Below are 27627 nucleotides of genomic sequence, written 5' to 3'. Positions count from 1 at the left end.
GGTAAAGACCATGTTCCCGAAGCCGGCCAAGATCAGGTATGCGAGAGGCAACGGCAGGTGCGAGCTAGGGTCTGCTCAGGTTGGGCAGTGCTGTTATCAAAAGGTGTCAGTGCGAAAAGGCGCCTCCAAGAATCGGTCCGCGGGTGCTGCCGCCTCGGAACAAATAAACAAAACTCCCCGCCAGGAACGTTCCTGTGTTTGCACACGAGGCGCTTCGATATGCCGGCTACTGCCGCCACCGGTGAGATCACGGGAATCTCCATACCCCAAAGCCCGGGGGTCCTTGCAGGTGAGGTTCGGCAAGTTCCGAGGAAAGGGAGCCACCCGGAAAATAGGCTTCGACCAAGCTGCCGAACCACGCGTGGAGGCGCTGAAGATTCGCGAGGTGGGACGGTCACTAGCTGGCGTCCACGGGTACCTTGATTAGTGCATGTGTACGTACCTTGGCAAGCAGACCGTCGGCTCTGACGTGAGTCCAGTGTTGCACAACGCTTCTGGCATGCGTTTGTGCAGATCAAGAAAGCCCCCGATGCATGCGTATCACGAAAACTTGAGATAGATGTGTCATTGACCTCGGTCTCTTCCTTCTGGCTGTGTCTACCCACCATCCTTGCCGTTCGCCACATACCGCCCGCTCTACATTTACCTATTCTTGGATGTCCTCCTTTGCCGCCGGGAAGCGCCACTCCGCCGCCACTCCGCTGCGCTCCCGATGGGTGCCATCCTTCACCAATGCATGAGGTCAGCCCTCCCTCGCTTCGGCTGGCGAGTGGAGCATCTCATGGCACGCTCGCAAACTTGATGCTGCTCCAGACTTTCAAGACAATGCGTGACACTGGCCATGCGTCCAGCCAAGCGGAATGCTTTCCGCAAGCGAGAATCTCTGCATGTGATCGTGGTTGGTCTCAGAAAGGTCGACATGCGTGAGTATCCTGCGGCAGAACAATGCCTGCGGATTTTGTGGGTGCGAGATTCAAAAATCCGAACCCTCCAATGTCCAGCTCATGGTCGAGCCTTCATGGCTGCGCGGCGACGCATCTTGTCGGCGACTGACTTGAGCGCCTGCTTGACGTCAGGCTGGCCGTCCCACGAGTCGATGTCATAGTAGCCAGGAGCAATTTCCTGAAAATATCATTGGTTAGTACAGGCCGACCATCGGACATCGAGACAGCGACATCGGGAGCAGGAGGAGGAAGAGTATGTGAGGCGCCAAAACTTACCAAGAGCCACTCCGGTTTGATGCCAGTGACTGTCCGGACGTATTGCTTCGTCGTGAGGACGAACTCATTGTACAGCACCCACTCGTAGTCTGTCGTCAAAACAGAACTGGGGTGCAGCATAACGGCCTGGTTGTTGTCCTTCATGGTCCGGTAGATCTTGTTATTCTCCCGCTTGGCAACCTGCATGAAGAAGCCTGCCACCAGGGCGCGGCGAATGTTTGTGTAGTAGTTCTTGTCGTGGAAGGGCGTGCTGCAGAGCTCGAGACCCTGTGTCTCCATGATACGCTTGAGCTGGGCGCGGACGTTGTCCGCACTCGAAAGATGCCGATGGGACAGGTAGTGCTCGTGGCACCAGCGCTTCGTGTCCTCGCCGCGCTCAGCCTCGCCCTTGAACGCGTGGTATACATTGAGCATCGTCAGATGATCGCCCTCAGGGTGTTTGAACATGTTCTTCATCTCGTCAGCCTCACGGCGCTTGTTCGCAGGCCGGACAAAGATCTGTGGCACTGAGAGAAGGGCCGTGATGGAGAGCATCTCGTTTGAGCAGTAGAATTCTGGGCTCGAAATCAACATGACTGCAAGAGCTGGGTCGAGCGGGAACTCGGAAGCCAGACCGCCGAGCTGGGTGAGCTCTCCCTCATCATCGAGACACGCGAGGTAGTTGAGCTCCTCCAGAGCTCGCATCATGGTCTCAGGAGCCGGCGGGTCCATCAGGTCGAAATGTACCAAGTCCTCAACACCCAGCTTCTTGAGCTCGAGGACGGTGTTTGACAGATTCGAACGCAGAATCTCGGGATAGGTCTGCTCGATAAGCTCCTCCTTGAACGCCTTCTCGGTGTACAGGCGGAAACACTTTCCGGGCTTCGTACGACCAGCACGACCAGCACGCTGCTGGGCCGAGGCTTTCGAGATTGGTGAGACCAGAAGCGACTCGACTCTGATCCGCGGGTTGTAGATCTTCTGTTTGCTGAAGCCAGGGTCCACGACGTAGACGATACCATCAATGGTAAGTGACGTCTCGGCAATATTCGTCGAGATGATGCACTTGCGGCCAGGCCGTCCGCCCTTCTTCAGTGGCGCGGGCGCAGGGTCGAAAATCTTCTGCTGCTGGTGCGGTGGCAGCGTACCGTAGAGCGGGCATACCCTCATAGGCCCGCAGTCTGTCTCTCGGATCAGCTCGTCGACCTCATACGAGATCTTGCGACACGTATCCTCGATCTCCTCCTCTCCGGTCAAGAACAGCAGGATATCGCCCTCGGGTTCTGAAGCGTGTATCTGGAGAACAGTCCGGATCGCGGCCTCGACGTAGTCCTTCTCCGGCTCGGGTGTGTAGTAGATTTCGACCGGGTGCGTACGACCAGGCACGGCGAGGAGCGGCGCGTCGTAGAAGTACCGCTGGAACTTTTGCGCATCCAGCGTGGCGGACATGACGATGATCTTGAGGTCTGGACGGCGCTTGGCGATCTGCTTGAGCAACGCCATGAGGATATCAGTCGCGAGGGTGCGCTCGTGAGCCTCGTCGAGAATAATGCAGCTGTACCGCGACATTTCGTGGTCGTGCATGGCCTCGCGCAGCAGCATACCATCAGTCATGTACTTGAGCACCGTCTTGGGGCCCGTCTTGTCCTCGAATCTGATGCTGTAGCCGACCTCCTCGCCCAGAGTGACGTCCAGTTCGTCGGCCACACGCTGTGCCACGGACATGGCAGCGACTCGTCTCGGCTGCGTACACGCGATGAGCTTCTTGTTGAGCTGCGGCAGCTCATCGTAGAGGACATATTGAGGGATCTGTGTCGTCTTTCCGGAACCAGTCTCACCGACGAAGACGAGGATCTGCGTGCTCTGGTATGCGTCGAGGAACTCTTGCCTGTGAAACAAAACAAAGTGGTGAGGTCAGCATGATTGTCCACTAGAGGAAGGATCGCAGCTCACGGAGACAACAAACCTTTGCTTGTGAACAGGCAGGTTGCGCCGGGTCTTGAGAATGCCAAAGTATTGCTGCGAATGCGGATTGCCCGTAAACGGGTTGTTGTCGCCCTCCTCGGCGGCGGAGGCCTGCTTCGCGGTCGTCTGGCGGCGCTTGAAGCTGTGGAACGCGGAGCCTGGGACGAGGGCGTGGTAGGCGCCGTTTGTAGACTCCTTATTGTCCTCCATGTGGGCGAGGTATGGGTTGTACTTGGTATCCTTTTGGTCCTCCTCGTCCTCGGTCTTCATGCGCTTCACTGGCGAATCCTCCTCGGTGCTGCTCTGGCGCTTCTTCTCTGCCTTGCGGCCGTTCTCGTCGCTCCTGCCCATGGCGATGTTCAGACAAACAGGACAAACTTTCAAAGGCGAGAAGCAGAAGTGGTTTGCCGCGTTTGGATAATGTCTGCCTGGCGTGCTGCGCGAATCACAGCGTACAACTAGCAAAACCGATCTACTCCAAGAATTCAAGACCCTTGCTGCCTGCACCAACTCGATAAACAGACGGCGACTTCACCGGGTGACGGAACTTTTTTTCGGGCCCCGCCAGTTGTAGATAAGCGATAAGCAAGGTTTGGGCCATCTCATTACGTAATCAACGAACACAGCTGCCCCAACGTGCCTAGAGATTGAACTTGGTGACAATCAAGAACGAGCACTATGCTAATTCGGGCAGAGCTCATCTGACTTGACAGGCCAGCCTGCCGAATAAACAGTACGAGTTTGCCTTTAGAGATAAGGTTCAGTTTCCGACTTGTGAAACCTGGCGTTTCCGCCTCGGTGTTGTGAGCAAACACAATCCGAATCAATGTTGTCCAAGGCAGGCGAGGTTGCCAAGATCTGTGCTTTGTGATGGTTTTTCTTTCTTTGTCTAGCTACATTTGTGGTGGTACCGGGCATCGCCCAGGTATACATCGCGGTTCCATACCGTTATTGTTTCCATCCCTGCCCGTTGTCTACACATGATCTCCCCCCTACTTGAGCAATCCTTTCCTGGACGCACCATTCTCAAATACATGAACTCTGGTTTGGGTTTCGCTTGCACCCGATATGCTGCTTGCCATGCTTTGCAGCTCCTGAACGCCCTTCTTCCTGCCCCGATAATGGGAAAGGAACCAAAATAAAAAGAATAAACCCCCGCCAGAAAAAAAGTTTGAAAATGAGCTTGCTTTCATTACGCCGTGATATCCGTGACTTGTGAGGACTCGCGCTCGTCCAGTTGGCGCTTTGCGAGCAGGAGATGAAAACCAATGCTTTTGTTTACCCTTTGAGCCTAACCTCGGTTAACGCCGTGCAGTCGTTGCTGCTATATCGGTAAGCACTTGTAGCCATTCTGGCCACATAAGAAAAAAGTATGTTCAGGGTATGACTAGCCATATAATCAACGTCCACGCCTTCTTGCACAGCCATGGACCCATTCAGTATGGATTCCACGGAGGGGACGGGAAGTGATCGTGCCCAAACATGCTGCTAGAGGGAAAGCTGTCGTGACCGAGATGGTTGGTGTTACTGGACGGGGTAGACTGTTCGAACTTTGGCCAGAACGACCCAGTCATATCGCTCGGTTCAGACACATCTTCCAAGCCAGACTCGCCTAAAAAGACGTCCGCATCGTTGCCGAAAGGACTGCCCTCCATGGCCGAGCCCATGACAGGCAGCGTCGGGGATGGTCCGTTGTGAACGAATGGGCTTGGCCCAAACATCATCGGGTTGAAAGGGTTCGTCATGGCAGAGTGTGGCGAGTTGGCCGCCAACGTCGAGTATGGCGACGGGGCAGAGAACCCATTCGTCATTCCATGAAATTGGTTCATGGGAATCGACGCCGATGAAGGCACAGGCTGCTTGAGCGATTCCCAAGGACGTGGCGGAGGCACATATGTTTGCTTGGAATTGTTGAACACGTTTGAGAGCGGTACCTGAGTTGACTTTGAGCGTGAGTGGGTGTTGACGGTAGCCATGGGTGAGCTGCTCGGCGCAGATTGAGACAATCTAGCCTTTCGAGGTGCAACGTTTGAGCGCTGGACTTGAGGCATACCGCCATTCGGTCGGTGGCCCCATGGCTTGCTTGAAAGCTCGAGAGAATCCTGTGATATCACAGAGAAGTCGCCAGAATCCCACGAGCCAAAGACCGATGGCTGAGATAGGTTGGGGTGGAAGCCCTGCTTGGCCTTGGCCTTTCTTGACGGCGTCCCTGGTGTGAACGGGGAAAGATTAGCACTGACCGGAGCTGACATGGCAGTCCCCGGCCTGGCTGACGAGTCCTTCTTTGCGCTGAACAAGGCATCAGGAGTCTTCATGAGATGTGCTCTGAGGTTTCCCTCATAGCCGTTGGTGAAACCGCCCCATGGTGCGTATGGTGTACGGTACTTGCTCGAATCCCTGACTTTGTTAGTGTGGCTCACGGCAAGATTTCAAAACAGAAGGGAGACTTACTTGTTGTGGTTCAGTTGGAAGAAGGCGTACTTCACAACAACAGAGTGGGAGTTCGAGGTCGCGACGGGTGTGGGCGGTGCCTGTGTGTGCATCAAAGAGCTCTGATTGGAGGCTGACGAGGAAGGCCTGATGGCGGCAGACGTCATGGGGACTGTAAAGGACTTTGTTGACACGGTCGAGTTTGACCGTGCTCGGGCCTGGGCCTGGAAAAGTGAGCCATTTTGAGGCGACGGCGAGGCACCGAGGCCCTGGGGTTGCATAAAGCCAAGGCTGAAGGGTGACGTCTTCGCGCTGGTCTTGTTGCCAAAGGAGGATCCAAAGGAGAAGGAGTAGTTGCGCATCCGGGAGTGGCTCTTGGTGATCTTGGACGAGCTGCTCACACTGTGCAGAGACAGGCTGTTTCTTGTATGTCCATGTTTGGAGCTGGACTTTAGCTTTGGGGTGGCAAATGGCCTGATCTTGGAAGGATGGGGAGGCGGCGGTATCACGGGCGCCGACGCGTTCGAGTTTGTCTGAGAGGGCTGCGGGGGTGCCGCCATCGGTGCGACAGGCAGCTCAATCGGCACCTTGGGCGCGGGCATCACAGCTGCAGGAGGGACAAACTGCTGCGCGGTAAAAGTCATGTCCGTCGCCGTCGGCACTGCGGCGGGCATGGGCGCCGACACAGGCTGAGGCGCGACGAACGGTGCCGGGACGGCAGTGACGGGCTTGGGCTTGTAGGCGTACGGTTTGGGAGTCTTTGTGGCCACTGGAGATTTTGAGCTCTGTGGGGGCATGGAATGAGGGGCAGGGGTAAATCGTGGTGGAGGCGGGATCGCGGTGGGTGGTGGGCGAGGCAGCGTATCCAGGAAATTACTCCTTGTGTTATGCCGCACGACCCTGGGATCCTCCGAGTATTGTGCGCGGGCCTCCGTGGACGTCTTGCCGAGATAATGCCAGAGCTGATCCTGCTTCGACAGATCAATCTTGGCTTGTGCCCGGTTGACAGGTGCATACGTCTTGAACTCGGCCCACGTGTGGCCTTCGACAAATGCCTCGTCGGCACGCGGTGAGCCCGCTTCTTCCCGTTTGCTGGCATTGATGAGCTCCTTGGCTTTTCGAGACGAGGGCATGGGGATCGCGTTCGGTGAGGCTTTCGGTAGTCGCAAGTCGGCGGGATCAGGCAGGAGTAGGTATTTCCACTCAACCTCGACACGGTCGCTGTAAAGGTCGGGGTCAGCTAATCAGATCAAAACAGAAAACACGGCAAGGTGTGCACAAAGGACTAACCCATTGGGAACGACGTCGACCAAGAACGTCTCCTCGTCGGCTCTGTTCTCCACGATGATGCCCGCAAAGATGTCGCCGCGGTAAAACTGCAACTGGCAGACCTCGCCCTTCTGCAGCGAGGCCGCCGCAGTACGGGTGGCCTCGCAGGCTTCCAAGGCTTCGGCAGACGTCTTCTTGTCTCTCTTCGACCGGTGGAATCGGCAGGTGAACTCGAACGCTTGCTCCTTGTACTCGGTGCCATCCTCGCCAAACAGAGGTACCTCGCCTTCCTCGACAAGCACGCCTGCTGCCGCTGCGCAGGTTGCGTGGTATGCTCTGGTGCACTTTTTGTGGGAGCACTGGAAGCAGATGCCCCGCTTCGAACGACAGTAGAGACACTTGAGGTCGAGCCGTGCCTTGCTGATGTTGCCGGCATTGGCAATGACTTCTTGGCCATCAACAGTCTCAACCCAGACTTCGGGCCCATACAAGGCGCACATACGGTGGGCCTTCCGACCGTCGTCCGTCGGCAGAATTTCTGCACCAGCGATATCGTGGGGGCACAAGCAGCACGTCGGCTCCACGGATGCCTTGACGCGAAGGCGGATCTTCTTGACCTTCTTGCGCTCGCCCTTCTCATCGCTAGCCCGCTTTCGTTTGCGACTTGCGACACGAATCTTGATGACGCTCTTCGAGGGAACCAAGCCAGGACCGTCCTCTTCTTCTTCCTCATCTTCCTCTTCATCTTCCTCGTCTTCCTCGTCCTCAGTCTCCTCATAGTCGGTAGACTCGCCACGAAGCTTGCGCTCGATTTCGTTGACGTCGATCCACACACTGTCCTGCGCTTGCGCGCACTCACACCTCTTTGCAATCTTCCCCATAGGAAGCCACGAATCGAGGGCGAAGTTGACAGCCTCGGCGCAATTATACCCCAAGTTATAGCCGGAGTGGTATCCATAGGGATACGTCACGACGAACTCTCCGGGGTACGACACACACTTGTTAACCTTGATGTTGAAGTGCTGTTTGAGGTGGTTTGGCGAGATCAGGAAGGCCTTGTGGCGTAAGAACTGGTCGCAGGCTTGCGCATCTGTCGGCCAGATGCTCTTCATGGCAGCCTCAAAGCGTCGGGCATCGCCTTGAGAGATGCTGTACCACTGCTTCGGGGCACCAAAGTGCAGATAGTTGATGCTGTAGAGGTCCACGTCCTCCAGATGCCAGGCGAAAGTCGCCTTCCACATGCCGAGGTACAGATATGCCGTGTTCACACCAGGAATCTTGGTGCCAAGAACATCCAGGAGGTTCGGTAGCTTCCCCAGGTTCCAGGTCTCTGTCTCGTCATTGAAGAGCGTGCCTGGCATATCGGCGCCGTAAAGAGGCTGGGCGTATGTCAAGGTCTTCCAGTAGATCCGCTCGAGCTCTTCACACCGCTCTGGCGTGTAGTCGGAAATGTCCATCTTGTAGTCGAAGTCCTTGAACGCCTCCTCATCGATCCTGGCAGAGGCCTCTCGGCGTGCAAACTTTCTTCTTGCCGAGGTGGACTGCACCTTCTCCTTGGGCATCTTGACAGCGCCCATACGACCTACGCGCGGTGTTGTCTCGGCAGGATCGATGTCGGCCCCAGGGTCCTGTTCAACAGAGTCCATGATGGCGTCCTCCGGTTGTGGCGAGACAGGCGTCATCGGTCGGTCCTCTGCATCCTCGGGTTCCTCCTGGGTGTTTGTGCTCTTGCCTCTCCCACGTGTACTGCGTCGGCCCCCGGACTTTGGCGCCTTGGCTTCTGTGGTACTTGCAGGTGCTGCAGCTCGTGGCCGCGGTGCCGCCCGAGGTTTGTCAGCGTTGAGCCGCCGCTCGCCGCGCCTCGCGGGTGGTTGATGCTCGCTCTGGTCGCACAGTTGGCGCCACTGAGGAAGATTGTATGATCGCTGGTGAAGGATATTGACCTGCCGATAGGTACCATTGGAGCCCATGATGTCTTGTTTGATTGGCTGCTTCACAGTGACTTGCTTCACGATGTCGTCTAAGGGCGGTTGTCGCTGGCGCCATTCGTCCGGCGGGATAACCTTGATGATTCCAGACTTCATGCCGTACGAATCGACCTTCTCCATCTGCGCGTCCCCAATGTTAGCTGTCTCTCCTGCTCGCGCGCGCCAGCGGTTCTAGACAGAGCTACATACAAACTTGGTGAAGTCCTTGAACTGGAACATGGTCGGCTTGAAGACCGGGACGGTCCCGGACCAGTGGTCAGGCACCACCTCGCCGATATCCTCCTCTTCTTCTTCTTCTTCTTTGATTGCAGCATCGGGCGTCTCCTTTTCCTCGCCAATCGAAGGCAAATGGGTCGCTTCCGGCGCGACAGGCGGGTGCATACCCTCGATGACGGAGTCGTCAATGTCGCTAAGTTCCGAGTCGTCGCTGCCGTCGAGCTTCATCGCGTTGTTGCTGTCAGGGGGCGAGTGCAGGCCGGTGGGCTTTGGTGAATCGCCGGCGCCGTCGTCAGGCACACAACCGTCGCTGGAAGCAGCAGGAGCGGCAGCATCTTTGATGACGCTGACAACGGCTGCAGAGACGCCCTCGGGGGCGACTTGGATCTCAGAGTGGTCGGGTGCCGCAACGGCGGTCGCTTCGGTCGCCATGATTGCTCGAAGGAGGCCTACATGCGATCGGCCAATCCGGGGACTGACCTCTCGCAAGTAGACGGTCGGGTGCGGACTCGAACAGGCTCCGGAGAGGGGTGTTCGAAGTCCTTCGGATCGGGGAGCGCCAGGATCAAGGCGCACGAAAAGCTGTTGGGTGCGGTGGTTCGTGCTGCGGCGATTGTGGTTTCGTGACTTTGTTGTAGCTTTGGGGGTTCCGTTTCGCCAGGCGGTCAGATCGGCTTAAGGGTTTGGGGCGGTCCTGGGCTTGTTCTAAGATTGGATCACAGTCTACGGAGCCGGAGTTGCTTGGTGGATGAGGAGAGCACTACACGAGCTGCAAAGCGCATCTGCTCACGCAGAATGCGTACCGTGTGCGGCTGCGGAGAATGGGCACGGAGCAGTGTGGAGAGTGGGCGGCTTGGCTTGAGGCTCCACCTGGGCAGTTTGGTCTGGGTCGAGCGCTTGCGCTGCGATGCTCGCGAGAAAGGGAGGAGGTGACGGACGGCAGCTGCATGTGCACAGAGGACCGGGTGCAGCAGCAGCAGAGGGGAGGAGACCAGTTGACGACTCGAGTCACTCACGCACTGCGCGCTGCAGCCGCCTCCTCCTCGACAAGACGAGCCCTGGAGGCCCTAGTGGCAGAGGAGCGTTTTGCGTCGCAGGCTCGTCCAGTCAGCTGGGCTGGCAGGCGTGGGGCCCGCGGCGGCGACTCCACCGCCAAAGGGTGCTGCTGCAGGGTATCTGGGTCTGGCTCAAGGTAGGACATACGTACAGCCGCGCCCCCCTGGCTGCCTTGGGAAGGTATCGTCCTCGATTTCCCCCAGCTGCTCATCAAGTGCCTGAGCGTGCGCTTCGGCTATTCTGCGGTGGTTTTCCCTCGCGACTCTGGTGTCTCTCCCTGTTTCCACGGCAGATGGCGGTGGGCAAGGGAGGCGGCGATGGCTTTGAGTCATTCAGCAGGTGCTTGCGCGGATGGTGTGGTTGTCCGCATAAGCCACGATTCATCCATCGAAGCACGTACTAGAATGGTATCGGGATGGTCTGTATCTACAAGGAGACGATAGATGGGCTTCCCTCTGGCTTGTCAGGCGGCCAGGATCCAGCGCTCTAATCATGCCAGGGCCTTGCTTTTCTCAGTTCCCAGATGGACAAGGGAGGGCTGGCTGGCTGCTGCTGCTGTTCCAGCCAGAGCCTGCACCGTGTGCGCCAGAGGGGCTGGACTGTCGTGCCTCACTTCACACACTTGAGCACGCGTGGGAGCATCGAGACGCCGAGGCGGGCGGCGGGAAGCGTCGGGCTGAATGGGCGAGTGATGATGGCTTGAGCCAATGGCTGCCTGGCCCCCGGCCATGGGAGATGGGCTGTCGGTACTCCGTTCACGCTTGCTTGCTACGTAGAACCTCAGAGAACCTTTTCTCCGTCTCCCTTTGCTCTGAAAGCCGCACATGGCCGATGACGTTGGACCCATCCGCTCTGCCGCATTCTGCCGTCCTGGCCTGCCTTTGTGTCTCACATCCCAGGGGGCACGTGCACTCGAGGCCTGTCTTCTCAGGTTGATTCTCTCGAACAAGTTGTGCCTGCAGACTCCAGCCTGCACCAGCATAGCACGCACATGGACGTCTCAATCATTAAGGTTCAGGCCCGGGCTTGCTTGCAGCTCTGCATTTCCCCAGGCGAAAAAGCAGTCCGTCCGCGACAGGCAGGTTCGGCTTGCTTTTTTCCTCCTTCATGCAAAACACAAGCACAATTAAGCTCAGGCTTGGAGCTGCGCTTTGCGCACAAGCTCTCCTGTTGGTCAGGCCATCAGGCTGTGCGGTCTTTGGCATGGTACTTTTCGAGGCCCAAGCCTTCCCTCCCTGCCAGTCAGGCTTCGGCTCGGCCCAACCATGGCTCGATGCGGGAAATACTGACACAGCTTTTCCTTTCCCGCCTGAGCCCAGGGCCCTGCACCTGCCTGTCACTTGGAGTGGATCGCTTGTGATTGCTCGATATCTGTGTGTGTGTGTGTGTGGGCGCTTGCGACGAGCAGGTACTGAGAAAATGGGCCGGGGGGTTTGTGAGCCCTGCCCTGCCCTGCTTGTGCATGCAGCCCAGCCCGTCAGAAGCCGCTCTCCCACCACGCAAACCCTGGTGCTTCTCACAACCCACAAGCGGAGCCCTCGTGGTCGTTCGAGCCAATCTCGTCTCACATCGCCACGACAGAGAGAGAGGGGCAGCCTTGGATCCTGATCACTGATCGCCTCCTGTTGACCTGGACCCTGGCCCGCCTCGAGAGCCTGGATCAATGAAAGTCCGCTTCTCGAGCGGGAGATGCGCGCGTCGTCCCCCCACCCGATAGCGTCACGGACGCAGGGGGCTCTTTCTCGATAAGGGGACTGTAATCTATCTGAAGCGGCATCTTCTCGTGAACTGCCGGGTGTGACGTTGCCGTCGGATCGGCTCGAGTGTCAGGTTGCGGGACATGTCTCGAGACTTTGACGGCGTTTGCATCTTTGATATTGCTGCGTTCATATTCCTCTGCCAAGCAGGCAGGCGGTTTGACTGGTGTACGATGTATTATCCCAAGTGGTTATGTCAAATTGAATCCAGCGATTCTGTGGAGTCTGGCCATGTGAGTTGACAGACTGGTAGCTTGTTTCAGCCTCCAATTTCGCGAGTCAAGGTCGGGATATGAAGCACTGCGGTGTCGAAATCATCACGACAAGGCCGTAGTAGAGTACAGTACTGTAGGGTCATTCTCTCAACAACTTGAACTTCCTGATTTGAACAAGAAAAAATATGGTTATCCTTGATTCCTTGACATAGAGTCGGGTTTACATGGGCAGTGTTCCTCGAGACAAAAAGAAACTGGGCTAAAAGCAAAGACTACCATCCACCGATCACGGAACTGGACAATCCGCATTCGCCAATATCAGCCGCAATGGACTGTGTAAACCAGGCTTCTTTGACGGCATGGAACTCACAATTTTCTCGAGGCACTGCTGCCTGACGGCAAGACCGAGCCCCCCAAGCCCATCATGCATGTCGACTATGCTGGACCATCACATGCAGCTAGTTGCATTCGCCGGCCATATGCAAGGAGTGAGACAGCTGTGCTATCTGCCAGTAAGGAACAAATTTTGGTCCGCAAGATGATGCGGGATAGCCTTCCCAGAGAGTGCTTGATTTTGTTGAATTGTCTGTGGCTGTATTTACCAAGTCCTGGAAACACAAGACTTTATGCTCGGCGAGGTCTGGTAACCAGGTGACTGACTGGGTCGAGACGTATTTGAAGTTTTTTCCATCCCGCATTGCATGGTATCAATTATCATTTGTGACTATTCTCAAACCTCTATTTCGTCAAATTGCAATGCAATCAATGTCTATCCTCATAACATGGTCTTACACAGTCTTGTATGCAACAATCCAGATCAATGTCGCTTTGTTACTGAAGTGACAATGACAAGCACCGTGCTTAACCTCGAAGGCCCATTTGGAAAGCCTACTCTTCATAAAGCTTCTGCTCCCTCACCCACCTGGCAGCACCGGGGCTCGTCAAACCCTCGAGTCCCCCCCAGTCTTGTCTCTTGACCGCATCGCGGACCTTGGTGCTGCTAACCACGTCCTCGCCCTCCTTCCGGCCAGCTGTCATCTCAATTTTATCTGCCCATTCTGTCCTGCCGCCCATCTCGTCCAATTTACCACCGCGCAGCTCGTCCAGGTATGCCTCCTGTTCCGCTGCATCGCCCCAGTCTGCGTCGGTGCGCATCGTCACGCGCAGGCTCGAGTGTGCAAAGAATGGATCCAGCACATCCGACATGGCCTGCCCCGGGTAGTACTTGCTGTTGAAGATGCGGATGAGCGTGTCGAAACCCGTGAGGTAGACTTGTTCCGTCGCTTGTTGTCCCTCACGCGGAACATCCTCACTGCCATCCGCTACCGCCGCCGCCGCCGCCGCATGGGATGTGGGATGGTAAAAGCCGGACCGGTGCACTGCGGCACTCTTGCTGTGGAAATACGGCTCCGTGGTGACGGCGATGTCGACGCCGCTCAGTCCGCCCCCACTAGACGACGACGGTGACGACGGCGACGGGCCCGAAGCGCCCTCGCTGCTCAGATACTGTGCAAGAAGGTCCTCGGCAAAGATGTACATCATGGCCAACCGTTCCGGAAACGCCGCCGGCTTGGGCGCCTTGTCAGCATTGCTGGTGGCGAGCAGGAGCAGGACCCGCGAGGAATCATGTGCGTATTTGACGTCGGACAGCGCGGAGAGGACCATACGCCGATGGGCGACAGTCGGCGGGTTGAATGAGGAATCCAGCACGAGTAAAGTCCGCGGTGATGGATGCGGCGGGGACGGCGGTGCTAGCTCGGTAGCTGTGGTGGTGGTCGTTGCAACGGAGCACAGCACGGCAAATGTCTTGCTGGAGTGCTGAAATGTCTTGAGTGCTGCCGTGAAGAACGGCAAGAGCTTCGATGTCGCTGTGCTTCCAGCCATAGCGTCACCTTCCTGTTTTCCAGGCATCATCATGAGTTGGTGTCAAGACGGTTGAAGTTCACAAGTCTCAATCTGGACGAGACATGCTGTATGTCTCCAAGTTGTCATCCCCGCCCCACCACAGAATGACATGTAAGTGAGCTCCCGGGCCGTGCATCTGATCACAAACCGCCACTCAATCAATGGCCAGTTTTTCCTGGACGCTTCAGATAAAGATTGCTCAGTTCGCAAATGATATTGGAGAAAACTGGCATGGCAGCAATATAGGCTTAAGACTTGGCGACTTGTCCTGCCTAGAATATCTTGATCTACATGAACGTCCACGTCCTTCGATGCAATGTTTGCTTGTAAATGGATGGCGACTTATTATACTTCCAACTATTCGACCAGGCCCCTGAGTTGTGGCTCTAGCGGATCTCTGGCTCACGCATAAAATCGGGAACGCTCAAGCCTCCATCACCTGGTGCGTATTTTTTCGCTGCCGCTCTCCTCTTGCGGACATCGCCATCACGATTTGATACAGCATCCTCATCATGGTCGTGAATGTTCATAAGCGTCATCCGTTCCCGATACTCGTCAATTGCCTCGCCAATGTCGTCGACGGGGTTGTTCTCTGCCGTGTCGGCACTGTCATCGAGAGCGTATACCTTGACACCTCGCAGATGGGTGTCCTTGCCGTTCTGGTGGTTTTCGAGAATTATGATCCGAATGAACCAGCAGCACAGAGAATTACCATCCGGCCCGCCTCCTGCGCCGGCAATAGGCACATCGATCCAGCCCTTTGGCATAGTAAGCTCCAGTGTGGAGAAAGGTATCGTCTGATTAGGCCCAAATCCTGCGGTGATCTGTATCTTGGTAGGCGTGTAACTCTCGTCCAGTTCGTAGTCAAGAAAGAGGCGTAGCACTCTTATCTCGACTCTCTTGATGAAGTGTATATTGAGCCGGTGAGGTTGTGGTCCATCAGATCTGATGGGTTCCCAAGAGTGAGCCAGGTAAACGCACGCGGTTTCGGCCAGAGACGGAATAACTTACTGCCAATACTGGTTCATGTCGTCGCTCCGAAGCTCCTTGACTCCACAGCCTGGCTTGTAGCTGCTTACCGTGAAGCATGCCAGGTTACTGATCTCCTTCAAGCCTGTTGCAGATGCGTCGAAGGAACTCTCGTCATCCTCGCCTACATCCTCGCCTTCCTGCTCGCCATCGTCTGTTGCCTTTGTATCGCCCTCATCGTCCACATCGTCTACCCCATCCTCGTCATCTTCCTGGGTGACATCATAGTCTTCCTCCTGCTGTGTGTCGAGGTTGGCAAGATAGCTCTCCTCAGCTTGGTGGTCGCCATCATCGTCCTCGTTTGGCACTTGAGAGTAAGAATCAGTATCGATTGTGCGTGGACTGTCGTCTCGAATCGAGACGGGGGCTGTGGTCTCAAGGAAGAGAAGAGCACTGCGGGGACGGCCGGGGTCGTGAGGAAGCATGCCATCATGGATGGAGACTATACGTCGGCGTTGCAGAGACATGACGATGACGGGCGCAATGTGCACGATAAACGACCTTGTTTGCAGCGGCCTGGGCACGTTGCGCCACGTTGATGGGAGGGGTTTGGTCTTGCTTGCTTGCTTGCATGCTTTCCCAGTGCAAGCGTATCCCATAATCACCCGAGCAACTGGCCGTCCGCCCACAGAAAGAAGCACCAACTCACCTTGAGGAGTGCGGAAGCCGCGTTGCGCAGCCTCGCGCGCCCGCGCATCCGCAGCATTCAAGAGAGCCCAGAGGTCGGGCCTGTCTGATCTCGCAGCTGGACCTGACGGGGTTTCCTGCAGCTGGGCAGCGGCCTGCGCACCCCTGGGCGCTCTTGGAGGCCGCATCAGTCGATGCCGCAGCTCGTCGCGGATCGTCGGGCTGGCTGCAAAGCCTCTACTTGGGCTGCTCGAGTCCTGGTGGTGGTCCATCTCTGGCAGGCAGGAGCCGGCAGCACACAGCTGCCTTCTACCGCAACATCGAGCCACCAAGTGTGAGGCAGGATATTGTATGCAAGTGCGCGTCTCTAGTGCACAACCTGGCCACTTTGACAAGAACGTCAATCCTGGCAATCCTTTGGACAAACAACCTGACAGCTTGTAGAGAAGTTGATCTCGCTAGTATTTGTTCATGGCAGCATTGGGGGAGGCATGAAGGTGGATATCAAGCACCTGGACGGCTTAGTTGCATAACTGCAAGAGGTCGCTGTTAAGCATTCACCAAGCCGCCTAAAAGCGCGCCTGGCTTGACGCGTCTCAGAGCCTCAAGCCGTGGAGCTGTCCATAGGTCTTGATGGACAACCTTCGGCCGGATATCTGCCGTTTTGGGACACCCAGCTCCGCAGCGGCCAGGCCTCTTTAATTTTGCGCACGCTACGTTACGGAGTTCACGATCGTCTTGGAGATTACGTGTCTTTGATTGCCTCTCGCCCGCTCGCCTACCGTCGTCTCTCTGCCTGCGGGTCTCGTGTGCGGACCGGTCGCCTGATTGGGAAGCTCGTCAAGGTCTGGAGGTCTGAAGGTGACCGTCGACTCGAGCCCGCCTCTCAGTCTCGCTGCCACTGCACATGCCCGTTCGAACCAGAAGTGTGGTCCTTGGTTCTCCAGCAAGACCCTCCTTACGCACAAACGATTCGTCCCAAGCCCGTCGCATCCACTAGAGCAAGCAGCCGTACTGCGCGTTCGCACAGTCCGCAGCAAGCCGGACGTCGCGTGGCTCACACCCACGCCGCGCGTGCACAGCCAGAATTTTGCGCAGGCGGGCAGGTCAAAAGGGCCCGAGAAATTGGGACAGCGGCCGACAACAGTGAGCCCACCGTATCCCGGGCTCCGAGACCAAGGTGGGGTAGGGACGGGGATGCTGCTGGGCGCTTCGGGGCGGGCAGCTGCGGGGCAGCACCTACGCCGGTGCTCTCGGGCGGTGCCTTTGACAAGTTCCTCGACCTGCTTTCGGGCGATACACCACCACCACCGATACTTCGAGCAAGGACCCTCCAGGCGGTTGGCCCGCCAGTACCCTCGCCCTTTGCCCCGCCAAACGGTTGCCATATATACGCCTGCTCGGCTGCTCTCCACAACCGCAACGTCTCGCTGCTCGGCCATCCTCCCATCATCCATCATGGCGGACCGCGATATCCTCTCCACGGCCATCAAGCCGTCCCACTACAACCTCTCCATCTCCAACCTCAAGCAGGAGGATTGGTCCTTCCAGGGCAATGTCGTGTAAGTTACCGTCCGGCATTGGCCCTGACAGCTTGTTTGTCACGTGTCTAACTTGCCTCAGAATTGACATCTCCATCGCCGAGGCGGCGACCGAGATTGTCATCAATGCCATCGAGCTCAAGCTACACAAGGCCAAGGTTGTGGCTGGTTCCAAGACCCTTGAGTCGTCAGACTTCTCCTACAATGAGAAGAAGCAGCGCGTGACCATCAAGTTCCCAGAGGAGATTCCTGCTTCCGAGAAGGCCACTCTTGACATCGCCTTCCAGGGAACCATCAACAACGAGATGCAGGGTTTCTACCGCAGCAACTACAAGCCCCCAGTTCCCGCCGCCGATTCTGTTTTCCGTGACGACACCTTCCACTACATGCTGAGCACTCAGTTCGAGGCCTGCGATGCTCGTCGGGCGTTCCCTTGCTTTGACGAGCCCAAGCTCAAGGCCACCTTTGACTTCGAGATTGAGATTCCCGAGGACCAGGTCGCTCTCTCGAACATGCCTGTCAAGTCTGCTACCAAAACCAGCAATGGCCTGCAGGTTGTTGCATTCGAGCGTTCGCCCGTCATGAGCACTTACCTCCTCGCCTGGGCGGTTGGCGACTTTGAGTACATTGAGGCCTTCACTGACCGCAAGTACAACGGCAAGCAGATCCCTGTCCGTGTTTATACAACCCGCGGTCTCAAAGAACAAGGACGCTTCGCCCTTGAGCACGCCCCCAAGACTATTGACCTGTTCTCAGAGAGCTTTGGCATCGACTACCCACTGCCAAAGTCTGATCTCTTGGCGGTGCACTCTTTCAGCCACGGCGCGATGGAGAACTGGGGTCTCGTCACCTACAGAACTACTGCTGTCCTCTTCGATGAGAAGACCTCCGATGCCAGATACAAGAACCGTGTCGCATACGTTGTCGCCCACGAACTTGCCCATCAGTGGTTCGGAAACCTAGTGACTATGGACTGGTGGGACGAGCTGTGGCTCAACGAGTCCTTCGCGACCTGGGCGGGCTGGTATGCTGTAAACGAGTTTCACCCAGAGTGGGAGGTGTGGGCTCAATTTGTCAACGAGGGTACCGAGATGGCGTTCAAGCTCGACGGCATGCGCGCTTCTCACCCAATCCACGTCCCTGTCAACGATGCTCTTGACGTAAACCAGATCTTCGACCACATTAGCTACCTCAAGGGCTGCTCCACACTACGCATGTTGGTCAACCACCTCGGCGAGAAGACCTTTCTCCAGGGTGTTGGCGCCTACTTGAAGAAGAACGCCTATGGCAATGCCAAGACAGAGTCACTCTGGCAACACTTGAGCGAGGCTTCTGGAGTTGATGTTACTGCTCTGATGGACAACTGGATTGAGAAAATTGGACATCCGGTCCTTACTGTTGCAGAGGAGCCCGGCCAGATCTCCATCAAACAGAACAGATATCTCGCGACTGGTGACGTCAAGCCAGAAGAGGACGAGACTGTGTGGTGGGTGCCACTGGCTCTCCAGGGCCAAGTTGGCACCAACGACATCCAGAAGCTTGCTCTGACCGAGAAGGAAATCACTGTCCGCAACATTGACGATGGCTTCTACAAGCTTAACAGCAATGCTACTGGTTTCTACCGCACCAACTACCCGCCCGCTCGTCTTGCCAAGCTTGGGCAGCAGCTTGATCGCCTTAGCAACGAGGACAAGATCTCCATCATCGGCTCCGCAGCCGATCTGGCATTCTCTGGACTGGGCAGCACCCCGGCGCTTCTATCGTTCATTGAGGGATTCGGTTCCGAGACCAACCACTTAGTCTGGTCGCAGGCTCTGGATTCTCTTGGCCTAGTAAAGGCCATATTCGGCAGTGATGAGGCCATCAAGAAGGGCCTTGACAAGTTCACGCTAAAGCTCGTGGATGGTGCTGTCAATAGGGTCGGCTGGGAATTCCCAGAAGGCGAGGACTACCTCACTGGTTTGATGCGCAAGAGAATTTTGCTCGCCGCGGTTGCCAGCGGCCACGAGTCGTAAGTTTTGGACCTTGACGGAGCCTGTCATTTCAATGATGCTGACCAGACTGGTTCACAGTTCTCTCCAGCACGCCAAGTCTCTGTTTGATAGCTGGGCAAAGGAGGGCAAGGCGATCCAGCCCAATCTGAGATCTGTCGCCTATCGTGCTGGAATCAAGCTCAGTCCTGAGGAGGCTGTCACTGCCATCAAGAAGGAGTGGTACTCGGGCACTGCCGTCGATGGCAAGGAGGTCTCTTTGGCTGCCCTGGCTCAGGTCGACGACGAAGCCATCATTAGCAAGCTGTTCCCGTTCTTGTTCGACTCGTCTCCACCCGCGCACGCCTCCGAGTCTGTCCCCTCGGCCGACATGCACACCCTTGGCGGCGGTCTTGCCGCCAACGGCACAGCCCGACCGCTACTTTGGAAGTACATGCAGGAGAACTGGAAGCAGCTCGAAACCAAGATGGCCAACCCCGTCGTCATCGACCGTTTCGTGAAGCTCTCTCTCAACAAGTTTACCGATGTCAAGTATGTGGACGAGGTGGATGCTTTCTTCGCTGACAAAGACACTTCCGCATACAACCGCACGCTCGAGCAGGTCAAGGACGCCATCCGTGGTAGGGCCGCTTACCGTGAGCGCGACAGTGCCGTGATCAAGGAATGGCTCGGCGCGCATGGATACATCGAGTAAGGGCCTAGGGCGACGGGCAAATGTATGAACAAGCTACCATGACAATAAAAGTAAAAGTTGAACTTGCTAGTTCGAGTGCCACTATTATTCCTGGTGATTCTCCACTCTTCAAGCAAAACCCATTCCCCTGACAAAACAGCGCAACTCACGCAGCCATTGCGCGGCTGCCGTCAAGGTTCTCCGCGGCATTCTTGCTCTGCGGGTCGTCTTTGCCTCCGTAATGCGCCGCCTCGCCACCGAGCTCTTCGATGACAGCTCTGCTGTTTTCCTTTGCCGCCTCGCTTGTGTCTGGTTCCATCAGTCAGAACAGCCATTAGCCCTGCGATTATCTGCTTTGTTCGAACCTAGTGTCACGGGAATAGGACCGAGTGGGGGATTGGGATAAGAAAGAAAACTGACTAGGGTTCGAAAGCGCGGCCTTGTGGCCTTGGACTTGCTTGGAGACGGTCTCCTGGCCGGTTGTGAGCTCCTCCATGTCTCGAGACATGGTTGACTTGGCACCTGCGGAGTCCATTGTTGTTGTTGTTGTTGTTGTTGCTGTTGTTGTTTCGGTTTGGCGGGCGTTTTACCTCGACAAGATTGATGTGTAAGTTGTAGGTGATGTCTTGTATTCTAATGTATGTTACGCTAGCCGAAGTGTACAGACTGGCTGAGAGTGATGATGGGCATGAGATATATACAATGGTGTCACGACTGATATGTAGGGTGACGTGGTGGTTTGTAGTCTGGCAAGCAGGTTTCGTTGGACGACGGCACAGCGATCCGAGGGAAGGCCCCGCCATGACGAAAGCCTGTGGTATGGCCGGTCATGCACTTCTAACCAGGGCATACTTGGGAGATCTCGATGAATGGTCGTCATCTCAACAATACTTGGTGAAGACTGGCGTTCAGCTGGCATCTATACGGGAGTTTGCATGACAGTGCACATGGTTGATGAATAGGCTGGAAGGACGAACGAGGCATAAGTCGACCAACCGCAATGATTGATGAGTGTGACGGCGGGGCGGGCTCGTTTCCCCACGATTTGCGATGACATAACAGAAACGAGTATCGAGAAATCTACCACGTAAGCGTACCTTAAAGTAAGTAATAGCTTTCCCGCAAGTTTACCCCGGACCGCCGCAGTTTGTGCTATCCTGACTCTGACCTGCTGGTACCTGCCGGGCTTGCAGTTCCGCGGCCCGGGTTCTGCGCTAGTGCCACAAGCGGCGCCTTATCGTGACCTGAGACATTGACCTAGGTCTGAGAAACACACACCCGAGCATGACACAAGGGTACTTACTCCCTGTGCCTGGTGCTTTCCCATCAGAGGAAGCCGCGAAGCAAGACTCAGGCTGGGCGAGAACCCAAGCGATACAGTGGTCTGCTGCAGTTGAATGAGGACTTTGTGGCCTACCATTTATTGATTGCTGTACCATCCACTATCTGGAGCACTTCGAGGCCTGTACCTACGCAGTATGCATGGAGCAGAGTGCGGCGCAAAGGGTCCCAACCCCCCTGCCACAGTGCAGATCCGGCGGGGCCTTGGCCTGTCAGTCTGCCGGACCCGGGGTCGGCGTGCCAATCCCGCATTCTTGGTGCCTGGCCGATTGCAACGGTCTTCCCCAAATCCTTCCCATCCTCCTCCAGCTCGCAGTCGCGGTGTCCATGACGGGCCACTGGTCGCTTCGCAGTGCTGCCTCTTGCCGCCGGCACTGACGACATGGGATAGGTCCGCTCCAACCCCAGGCGCCTCACCACGGATCGTCAAGATATCCATGCTCGCAGCCATCCGCACCAACAACACGCCCACGCCCGCCACGCTACGATACACCCTTGAACTGTCATGGGCCGACCTCGTATTTGACCACGCCTGCCGATTAGAGCCACTGCTCCCTGCCGATACGCCCGCCACACCACGCACCTCGCGGAGAGCTTTGCTGATATGCATGCTCTCACGTCCGGCTTCGATTACTGATTCCACAAACGCTCGACCTTCGACCTATCCCATACGGGCTTGTCAAGAACGAGCATATGCGGCAGCTGGGTATCTGTTGAAAGGCTGGCCCGCCGAGTGCTGCCCAACAGGCGCTTGCTTTCCATATCCGTCACAAAGGCTCCTCCTCGGCAGGACCGAGGCAGGTCGCTCCAGTCGGTCTAGTTCTCGCGCAACTCGACCCGGCCACTCCTTCCGTCCACGGCGGCCACAGTCGTTGCCATGGCAAGCCGGTCATGGGAAGACCGGCCTCTGCCGCCTCTTCCACCAGAAGCCTATCTCGACACTGCACCGACAACTTCGGACGCCGGGACTCCGACCCAACATCCCACATCCCACCGAGCGAATGCGTCTATGACCATCTGGACCGTCAGTAGCGACAACTCCTCTCAGCCGAAACCCTTCGTGCAACAAGGCGTCCAAGACCACGATCCCACCCTCCTGAGTCCTGGCCGTCCAATACACTCCCGCTCTATGAGCAACCCAATCCCTTCCCTCTTCTCCGGGAAGAAGAGGAGGGACCATGGCCAGCCACCGCCCTCGCCATTACCTTTCGAACTCTCCGAACATGGCGAATCGAGTCGTCGGAATATACCATCCAGGAGTCCGGGCCAAGGCAATACACACGATAGGCGCCGCAAACCCGTCCTGGGCCCGCATGACTTCAGGACCGGTCACTGTATGACCTGTGCCAGCCTCGTGCGGTGGCCCAAAGACCTGCATGTGTTTCGTTGTACCATATGCATGACGGTCAACGACATCGAGCCTTCGCGCCAGGGAACTGGCATGGGTGCCCACGCGTATGGGGATGGCGAAACTCGAACAGGTATGAGGACAACCAAAGGCCATTTATCTAAGTCGTACCATAGCGTGGTACCCAAAGGATGCATACTAACGATTTGGATGGACTTAGTGGATACCATCTCAGTAGCACACACCAAGCACCTTATTACAGAATGTCTGACCTCCTCGCTGCAACTGTACGCGGGCGGCAGGGGCGACTCTGGCAATCAAGCTGGAACAGGTGGTTCAGATATACCCGAGTCAAGCTGCGGGGGCGCGTCGCCTTGGGACATAAGCCATCGTCGGACACATACTCTCGACGAGGAGGCGCGTGAGAACCCCATGGCACCAACATCTTTTCGTAGACCTATGGCCGATCGGGGCCAACCTTCATTTTCAACTTCCTATCCCGGAGACACTACTTCTTGCTCCTCGCGTCTTGCGGAGCCAAGCACAGCTAGCGCAGAGGTCGGGGAGAACATCTTCAAAAGACTAGAGGACTACCTGATGATCTGTTTCAAGTCATACTCCTGCATCAGCCATTCTTTCACCACTTCAATGGGCTTTCAAACTTCGACAAACTCAGAATCTGGTCGGAGCCACCCAGCCAGGTCAGAACATTTCAGATCCCAATCGGTCAGTGCGCCGGATCTCACTGAGCTTGATCCGAAGCTTCTCATGCTTGGCGACTTTGCAGAAAATGGTTCATGGTGGACTGGTGGCCAGGGTGTCAGGAGTCACCAGCCCAAATCGACTAGCAAGTCTCACAATCGCACAAAGTCCAGCCAGAACAAGCCTGACAGCGTGTCGGCCGCGACAGCAGCGACTCTCGGCATCGACTGGTCACAAGTCACTGAATGGTATCACACCATTGTTGAAACACCGAGCCACTGGCGAGATGTCTACGATGATCTGGTATCCGCCCAACCGCACTACAAATTATCAAATGCTGCCCAGCAACATTTTGAGAATGCACTAGGCGCAGCGCATCATCGTCTGCAGCGTGTGTTTCTCAAATGTATTGAGACGCTCCTGAAGCGTCCTAGAACGCAGATCTCGGAGCCTCAGCATGCGCGATTTCTCGCAATCTTGATGTGCAACCCGTTACTGACGGCATCCGCTGCATCTTCATGGGAATCTCGCTCCAGTTATAGCAAGACCAGCCGAAGAGGCCCTCCCCCGGTCGACGTTCAGGACAGCAAGTCGGGGCCCAGTCGGCATTCTGGAATAATCAAAAGAATTCTAGGGATCATGGCCAACTCCTCCGAAATATGCCATCGCTTCCTGACTCTGTGGTTCTCCGGCATGCCCGACAACCTGTTCCTGCAGGTCAAAGACCTTACGTCAAGCTTTGTCACCTACAGGCTGACTCGACAGAATGAGAAGGTCATCGAGGCAAAGGTCAACGTGATCGATAGTTTGGTGCCTCAGATGTCAGAAACGACTAGCAGGAGCAACACGGCAAGCCTGCACGCTGCCCTTCACGGTGTGAACACGGGGAAGACAAAGTCTAACGAGGCGAAGCAGTCAGCCTATACTGACGATTGGCAAATTAAAGCTGCGGCAAGGGTCATGGCTTTGATATTTGCCGCGAATGAGGCCGTCGAGGTACTCGACCACACACGCAAAACGCGCCGTGGCAACGGGCGCCCGCTACCTATCAGCGACTTCTATCACAGCGTAGTCGACACTCTTGATTTCAAGAGCGACTTTGAGCTGTGGGAGTCCAAGCGCGCCAAGTTCACGTTCTGCCAATATCCTTTCTTTTTGAGCATCTGGGCCAAGATCCAGATACTCGAACATGACGCGAAGAGGCAGATGACAGGCAAAGCTCGTGAAGCTTTCTTTGACAGCATACTTAGCCACAGGACGTATGCTCAGCATCTTGTACTCAAGATTCGAAGAGATTGTTTGGTGGATGACAGCCTTAAGAAAGTCAGTGCAATCGTTGGGAGTGGCAGTGAGGATATCAAGAAAGCATTGAGAATCGAGTTCGACGGCGAGGAAGGTGTCGATGCTGGCGGCCTGCGGAAAGAGTGGTTTCTGCTGTTAGTCCGTGAGGTGTTCAACCCAGATCATGGTGAGTCAAGTTTCGTATTCAAATGCTGGACGAACGAGCTGTCTGACACGACATCGAAGGATTGTTCATCTACGACGATGACTCGCAGCTCTGCTACTTCAATCCCCATTCCTTCGAGACATCAGACCAGTATTTCCTTGTCGGCGTCGTTCTTGGACTGGCTATCTACAACTCTACCATTTTGGATATTGCGCTACCTCCATTCGCGTTCAGGAAGCTACTGGCTGCCGGCCCTATCCAGGGAAATGGCGGACATCCCAAGCCCACAATGACCTATTCCCTGGACGACCTAGCTGAGTTCCGGCCTGCGGTGGCTCGGGGACTGCAGCAGCTTCTAGATTACGATGGCGACGTGCAGGCTGACTTCTGCCTTGACTTTGTCGTCGAGACAGAGAGATATGGCACCCGAGTGCGTGTTCCTCTGTGCCCCGGGGGAGAAACGAAAATGGTCACAGCCTCAAATCGTCGAGAGTATGTTGATCTTTTTGTGCGTTACCACCTGGACACGGCCGTAACTCGCCAGTTCGAGCCCTTTAAACGAGGTTTCTTCACTGTCTGTGGGGGCAATGCATTATCTCTGTTCCGTGCCGAGGAAATCGAGTTGCTCGTGCGGGGCTCCGCTGAGCCTCTGGACATTGCATCACTCCAGGGTGCGGCGGAATACTCCAACTGGTCCAAGGACTTCACGCCTGATACAGAGCCAACAGTACAGTGGTTCTGGCGGTCCTTTGCGGAGGCGACTCCGCCCGACCAGCAACGGCTGCTAGCATTCATTACGGGCAGTGACCGAATACCAGCAACTGGGGCGGCGGCTCTTACCATCAAGGTCCACTGCCTGGGCGACGATGAGGGGAGATTCCCGTCCGCTCGGACTTGCTTCAACATGTTGTCTCTCTATCGTTGCAGCTCACGGCAGCGACTAGAAGACACACTTTGGCGAGCTGTCTACGAGAGCGAAGGCTTCGGGTTGAAATAGCCGTACAACCTTTGTTTCGGTGGGGACGTCCACAACGTTGCAAGTTCTTGACTTGAAAATTTCTAGAATACCCACTGCTGAGCGATGGGCGTGCGAGCGTCTCTGGATGTTTGCCTAGCCATTTAATAATGATACCCACCCTTTCGAGTCTTGCAAAGCTGCATGAGATCACCACAAAATGTCATGAGAGACGAATTGGCCCTTACACAACCTTGAAATAAGCGCTGTACATGATTGCGACCTCTTTCAATGCAAATTCGTTGGGCTGCAAGCCTGGTGCACCGTGGTGCCAAGTATCGGCCAACCCCGTCCAAGCAGCATCAAGCGGGCGAGCCAAGAGCTGCTTTTAGTGCCATCCGACATCATGGGGTTAATCCACTCACTCAACAAACAACAACAACAACAACAACAACCATCACACCCACGCCCGATGAGGACCACGACTTCCAGAAGCCATGAGGGAGAAATTGCAGGTGTTCGTGATTGCCCGAGTCGGCAAGCACTACAGAGCGCTTGCAACAGTCTTGGCCAGCTTTCTGGGAGGCTTCGATGCAGGTGAAGCTCCATTGAACGGCACATCTTCGTGGTCCTGGAGCAGGAAGAACTGGCTGACAACTCAAGCGGCTTGTAGTTGAAACCTGCCTGCGCCTTCTCAACATCTTCTCGGCTCTTGAGAACCGAGAGTGTCTGAAGCAGGAGCTTCGCAGCGCTGGGGTTGATGTTGCGCCAAGGTGGGGTAGACCCAGGCGGTCGTCATTGTCATCACGACGACGACAGCAGCACCAGCAGCACCAGCAGGAAGCAAGCCAGGAGAGTGGAGAAGAATGTCTGTCTTCACCTGGCAGGCCTTTCTTCCCAGGCGGTGCCGAGGACGGCATAGACGCGGATGTTGTCCTCCCTGTGAGACCCAGCCCGACAGCGTTATACGAGCAGTTCCAGAGACCTTGCCCGTTCCCTTTCGTTACCACTTGCCTGCTCGCCGGGACCTCGTTCCATCCGGATCGCGGTACGCTGCGCGTTTCCGAGCAACCCTATGGCGTCGCGTTTGACCAGACCAGGAATGAGGGTGCGCTCGCCGTGCTGGACATTACGGACCTGGATGAGTGCCGGTATGGCTTTGTAAATGTGCCGTGGCGGGAGGACGACCAAGACGACAGTGCGGAGATGCCGGAGCCGCACAACACGCCTCTTTCGGCGAGGGAGTTCCTGGGCGGTGAAATCCGGTGGTCTGTGGCTCACCGCCGTAAAGTTGAGCATGAGAAGACCCCGGTCGAGAGCGTGCTTGGCCAGCTTGGACAGTTTGGTGTTCTTTACTCTGATTGCCTGCCCAAGCTGTGGCCTTTCTACGAGCACTGGGGAGTCCGGGCCGGAGATGAGCAGATAAAGTCTGACAAGGTCCCTGAAACAGCCTCGTTGAAGGCCATGGCGTTTGGAAAAGTAGTTGACACCTTCCTGGCCAGCTCCGCACCCGACTTCACGCTGCTCGACGAGGTCGGCAAGCTACCTGACTTTCGCGGGTGCTTGCGCGCTTGCTTGGAGTGCCGCGCCGACGCAGTGACCGGCAATCCGGACGCTGGTGCTCAGCTTCTACAGCTGGCCTTTGCAGGAGAGAAACGTATCGACCTGTCACCTTACTATGGCCTGGAAATCGAGCACATCGCCCTCATACTTCGCAACCGAGATATAGCACAGTCAATGGACACTCTTAGCCTCGCAGCAGGGACGTTGACGACAGCGGCATTTTCCCATTTGGTCGATGTCTTGCCCCCGGCGGGCATCTCCAATTTTCATCTGTTGGAGTCCCCCACCCGCGAGGGCGACAGTTTTGACCCGGTAGAGGCGTACCGATTATTGAGGCACAAGATTCGAGAGAAGTTGATTCTCGGACCGGTTCTTTCGCATGGTGTCCGGCAGATCCCATGGCTGGACCA

At 56.3% G+C, this 27627-nt stretch overlaps 7 protein-coding genes across 7 annotated transcripts; 2 read left to right on the top strand and 5 right to left on the bottom strand.

Moving 5' to 3' along the window:
- Positions 1-552: 552 nt before the first annotated feature.
- Positions 553-3659, bottom strand: B0I36DRAFT_281182 (helicase associated domain-containing protein). The gene is made up of 3 exons (XM_046151485.1): positions 3166-3659; positions 1221-3087; positions 553-1122 (listed from the first exon to the last, which is right to left on the bottom strand). The coding sequence occupies exons 1-3, from the start codon at positions 3513-3515 to the stop codon at positions 1003-1005; spliced, it is 2337 nt and encodes a 778-aa protein (XP_046018704.1). The 5' UTR covers positions 3516-3659; the 3' UTR covers positions 553-1002.
- An 819-nt stretch (positions 3660-4478) lies between these two features.
- B0I36DRAFT_13421 (uncharacterized protein) lies at positions 4479-9377 on the bottom strand. The gene is made up of 3 exons (XM_046148265.1): positions 6885-9377; positions 5616-6815; positions 4479-5561 (listed from the first exon to the last, which is right to left on the bottom strand). Exons 1-3 carry the CDS (start codon positions 8969-8971, stop codon positions 4601-4603), a joined length of 4248 nt encoding a protein of 1415 aa, XP_046018703.1. The 5' UTR covers positions 8972-9377; the 3' UTR covers positions 4479-4600.
- Positions 9378-12794: 3417 nt separating this feature from the next.
- B0I36DRAFT_311162 (uncharacterized protein) lies at positions 12795-14046 on the bottom strand. The gene has a single exon (XM_046152335.1). The coding sequence runs from the start codon at positions 14010-14012 to the stop codon at positions 12984-12986; it is 1029 nt and encodes a 342-aa protein (XP_046018702.1). The 5' UTR covers positions 14013-14046; the 3' UTR covers positions 12795-12983.
- A 340-nt stretch (positions 14047-14386) lies between these two features.
- On the bottom strand, positions 14387-15454 carry B0I36DRAFT_234876 (anaphase-promoting complex, subunit 10-domain-containing protein; the record flags this gene model as incomplete). The annotated part of the gene is made up of 2 exons (XM_046149350.1): positions 14387-14945; positions 15012-15454. 2 exons carry the CDS (start codon positions 15452-15454, stop codon positions 14387-14389), a joined length of 1002 nt encoding a protein of 333 aa, XP_046018701.1.
- A 1660-nt stretch (positions 15455-17114) lies between these two features.
- On the top strand, positions 17115-19882 carry B0I36DRAFT_357916 (putative aminopeptidase; the record flags this gene model as incomplete). Its single annotated transcript, XM_046157873.1, has 3 exons — positions 17115-17218; positions 17280-19208; positions 19270-19882. The coding sequence occupies 3 exons, from the start codon at positions 17115-17117 to the stop codon at positions 19880-19882; spliced, it is 2646 nt and encodes an 881-aa protein (XP_046018700.1).
- Positions 19883-20027: 145 nt separating this feature from the next.
- Positions 20028-20396, bottom strand: B0I36DRAFT_357915 (uncharacterized protein; the record flags this gene model as incomplete). The annotated part of the gene is made up of 2 exons (XM_046157872.1): positions 20028-20170; positions 20282-20396. 2 exons carry the CDS (start codon positions 20394-20396, stop codon positions 20028-20030), a joined length of 258 nt encoding a protein of 85 aa, XP_046018699.1.
- A 1815-nt stretch (positions 20397-22211) lies between these two features.
- B0I36DRAFT_371206 (uncharacterized protein) lies at positions 22212-25696 on the top strand (the record flags this gene model as incomplete). Its single annotated transcript, XM_046159995.1, has 3 exons — positions 22212-22683; positions 22771-24720; positions 24780-25696. The coding sequence occupies 3 exons, from the start codon at positions 22212-22214 to the stop codon at positions 25694-25696; spliced, it is 3339 nt and encodes a 1112-aa protein (XP_046018698.1).
- Positions 25697-27627: the final 1931 nt, after the last annotated feature.

The sequence above is a fragment of the Microdochium trichocladiopsis genome (genome assembly GCF_020744255.1).
Source record: "Microdochium trichocladiopsis strain MPI-CAGE-CH-0230 chromosome Unknown B0I36scaffold_1, whole genome shotgun sequence".
NCBI classification, from domain to species: Eukaryota; Fungi; Ascomycota; class Sordariomycetes; order Xylariales; family Microdochiaceae; genus Microdochium; species Microdochium trichocladiopsis.
The sequence above is the reverse complement of the archived record's forward strand: the minus strand, read 5'-3'. Positions and strand labels throughout refer to the sequence as shown.

Coding starts and splice junctions, on each gene's coding strand:
- B0I36DRAFT_13421 (XM_046148265.1), bottom strand. CDS start 8,971: ATGGAGAAGGTCGATTCGTACGGCATGAAGTCTGGAATCATCAAGGTT. Junction 6,816..6,884: donor GTCGACGTCGTTCCCAATGG/GTTAGTCCTTTG, acceptor CGACCTTTACAG/CGACCGTGTCGAGGTTGAGT. Junction 5,562..5,615: donor TTCCAACTGAACCACAACAA/GTAAGTCTCCCT, acceptor TAACAAAGTCAG/GGATTCGAGCAAGTACCGTA.
- B0I36DRAFT_311162 (XM_046152335.1), bottom strand. CDS start 14,012: ATGATGATGCCTGGAAAACAGGAAGGTGACGCTATGGCTGGAAGCACA.
- B0I36DRAFT_281182 (XM_046151485.1), bottom strand. CDS start 3,515: ATGGGCAGGAGCGACGAGAACGGCCGCAAGGCAGAGAAGAAGCGCCAG. Junction 3,088..3,165: donor CTGCCTGTTCACAAGCAAAG/GTTTGTTGTCTC, acceptor TTTGTTTCACAG/GCAAGAGTTCCTCGACGCAT. Junction 1,123..1,220: donor TCAAACCGGAGTGGCTCTTG/GTAAGTTTTGGC, acceptor TGATATTTTCAG/GAAATTGCTCCTGGCTACTA.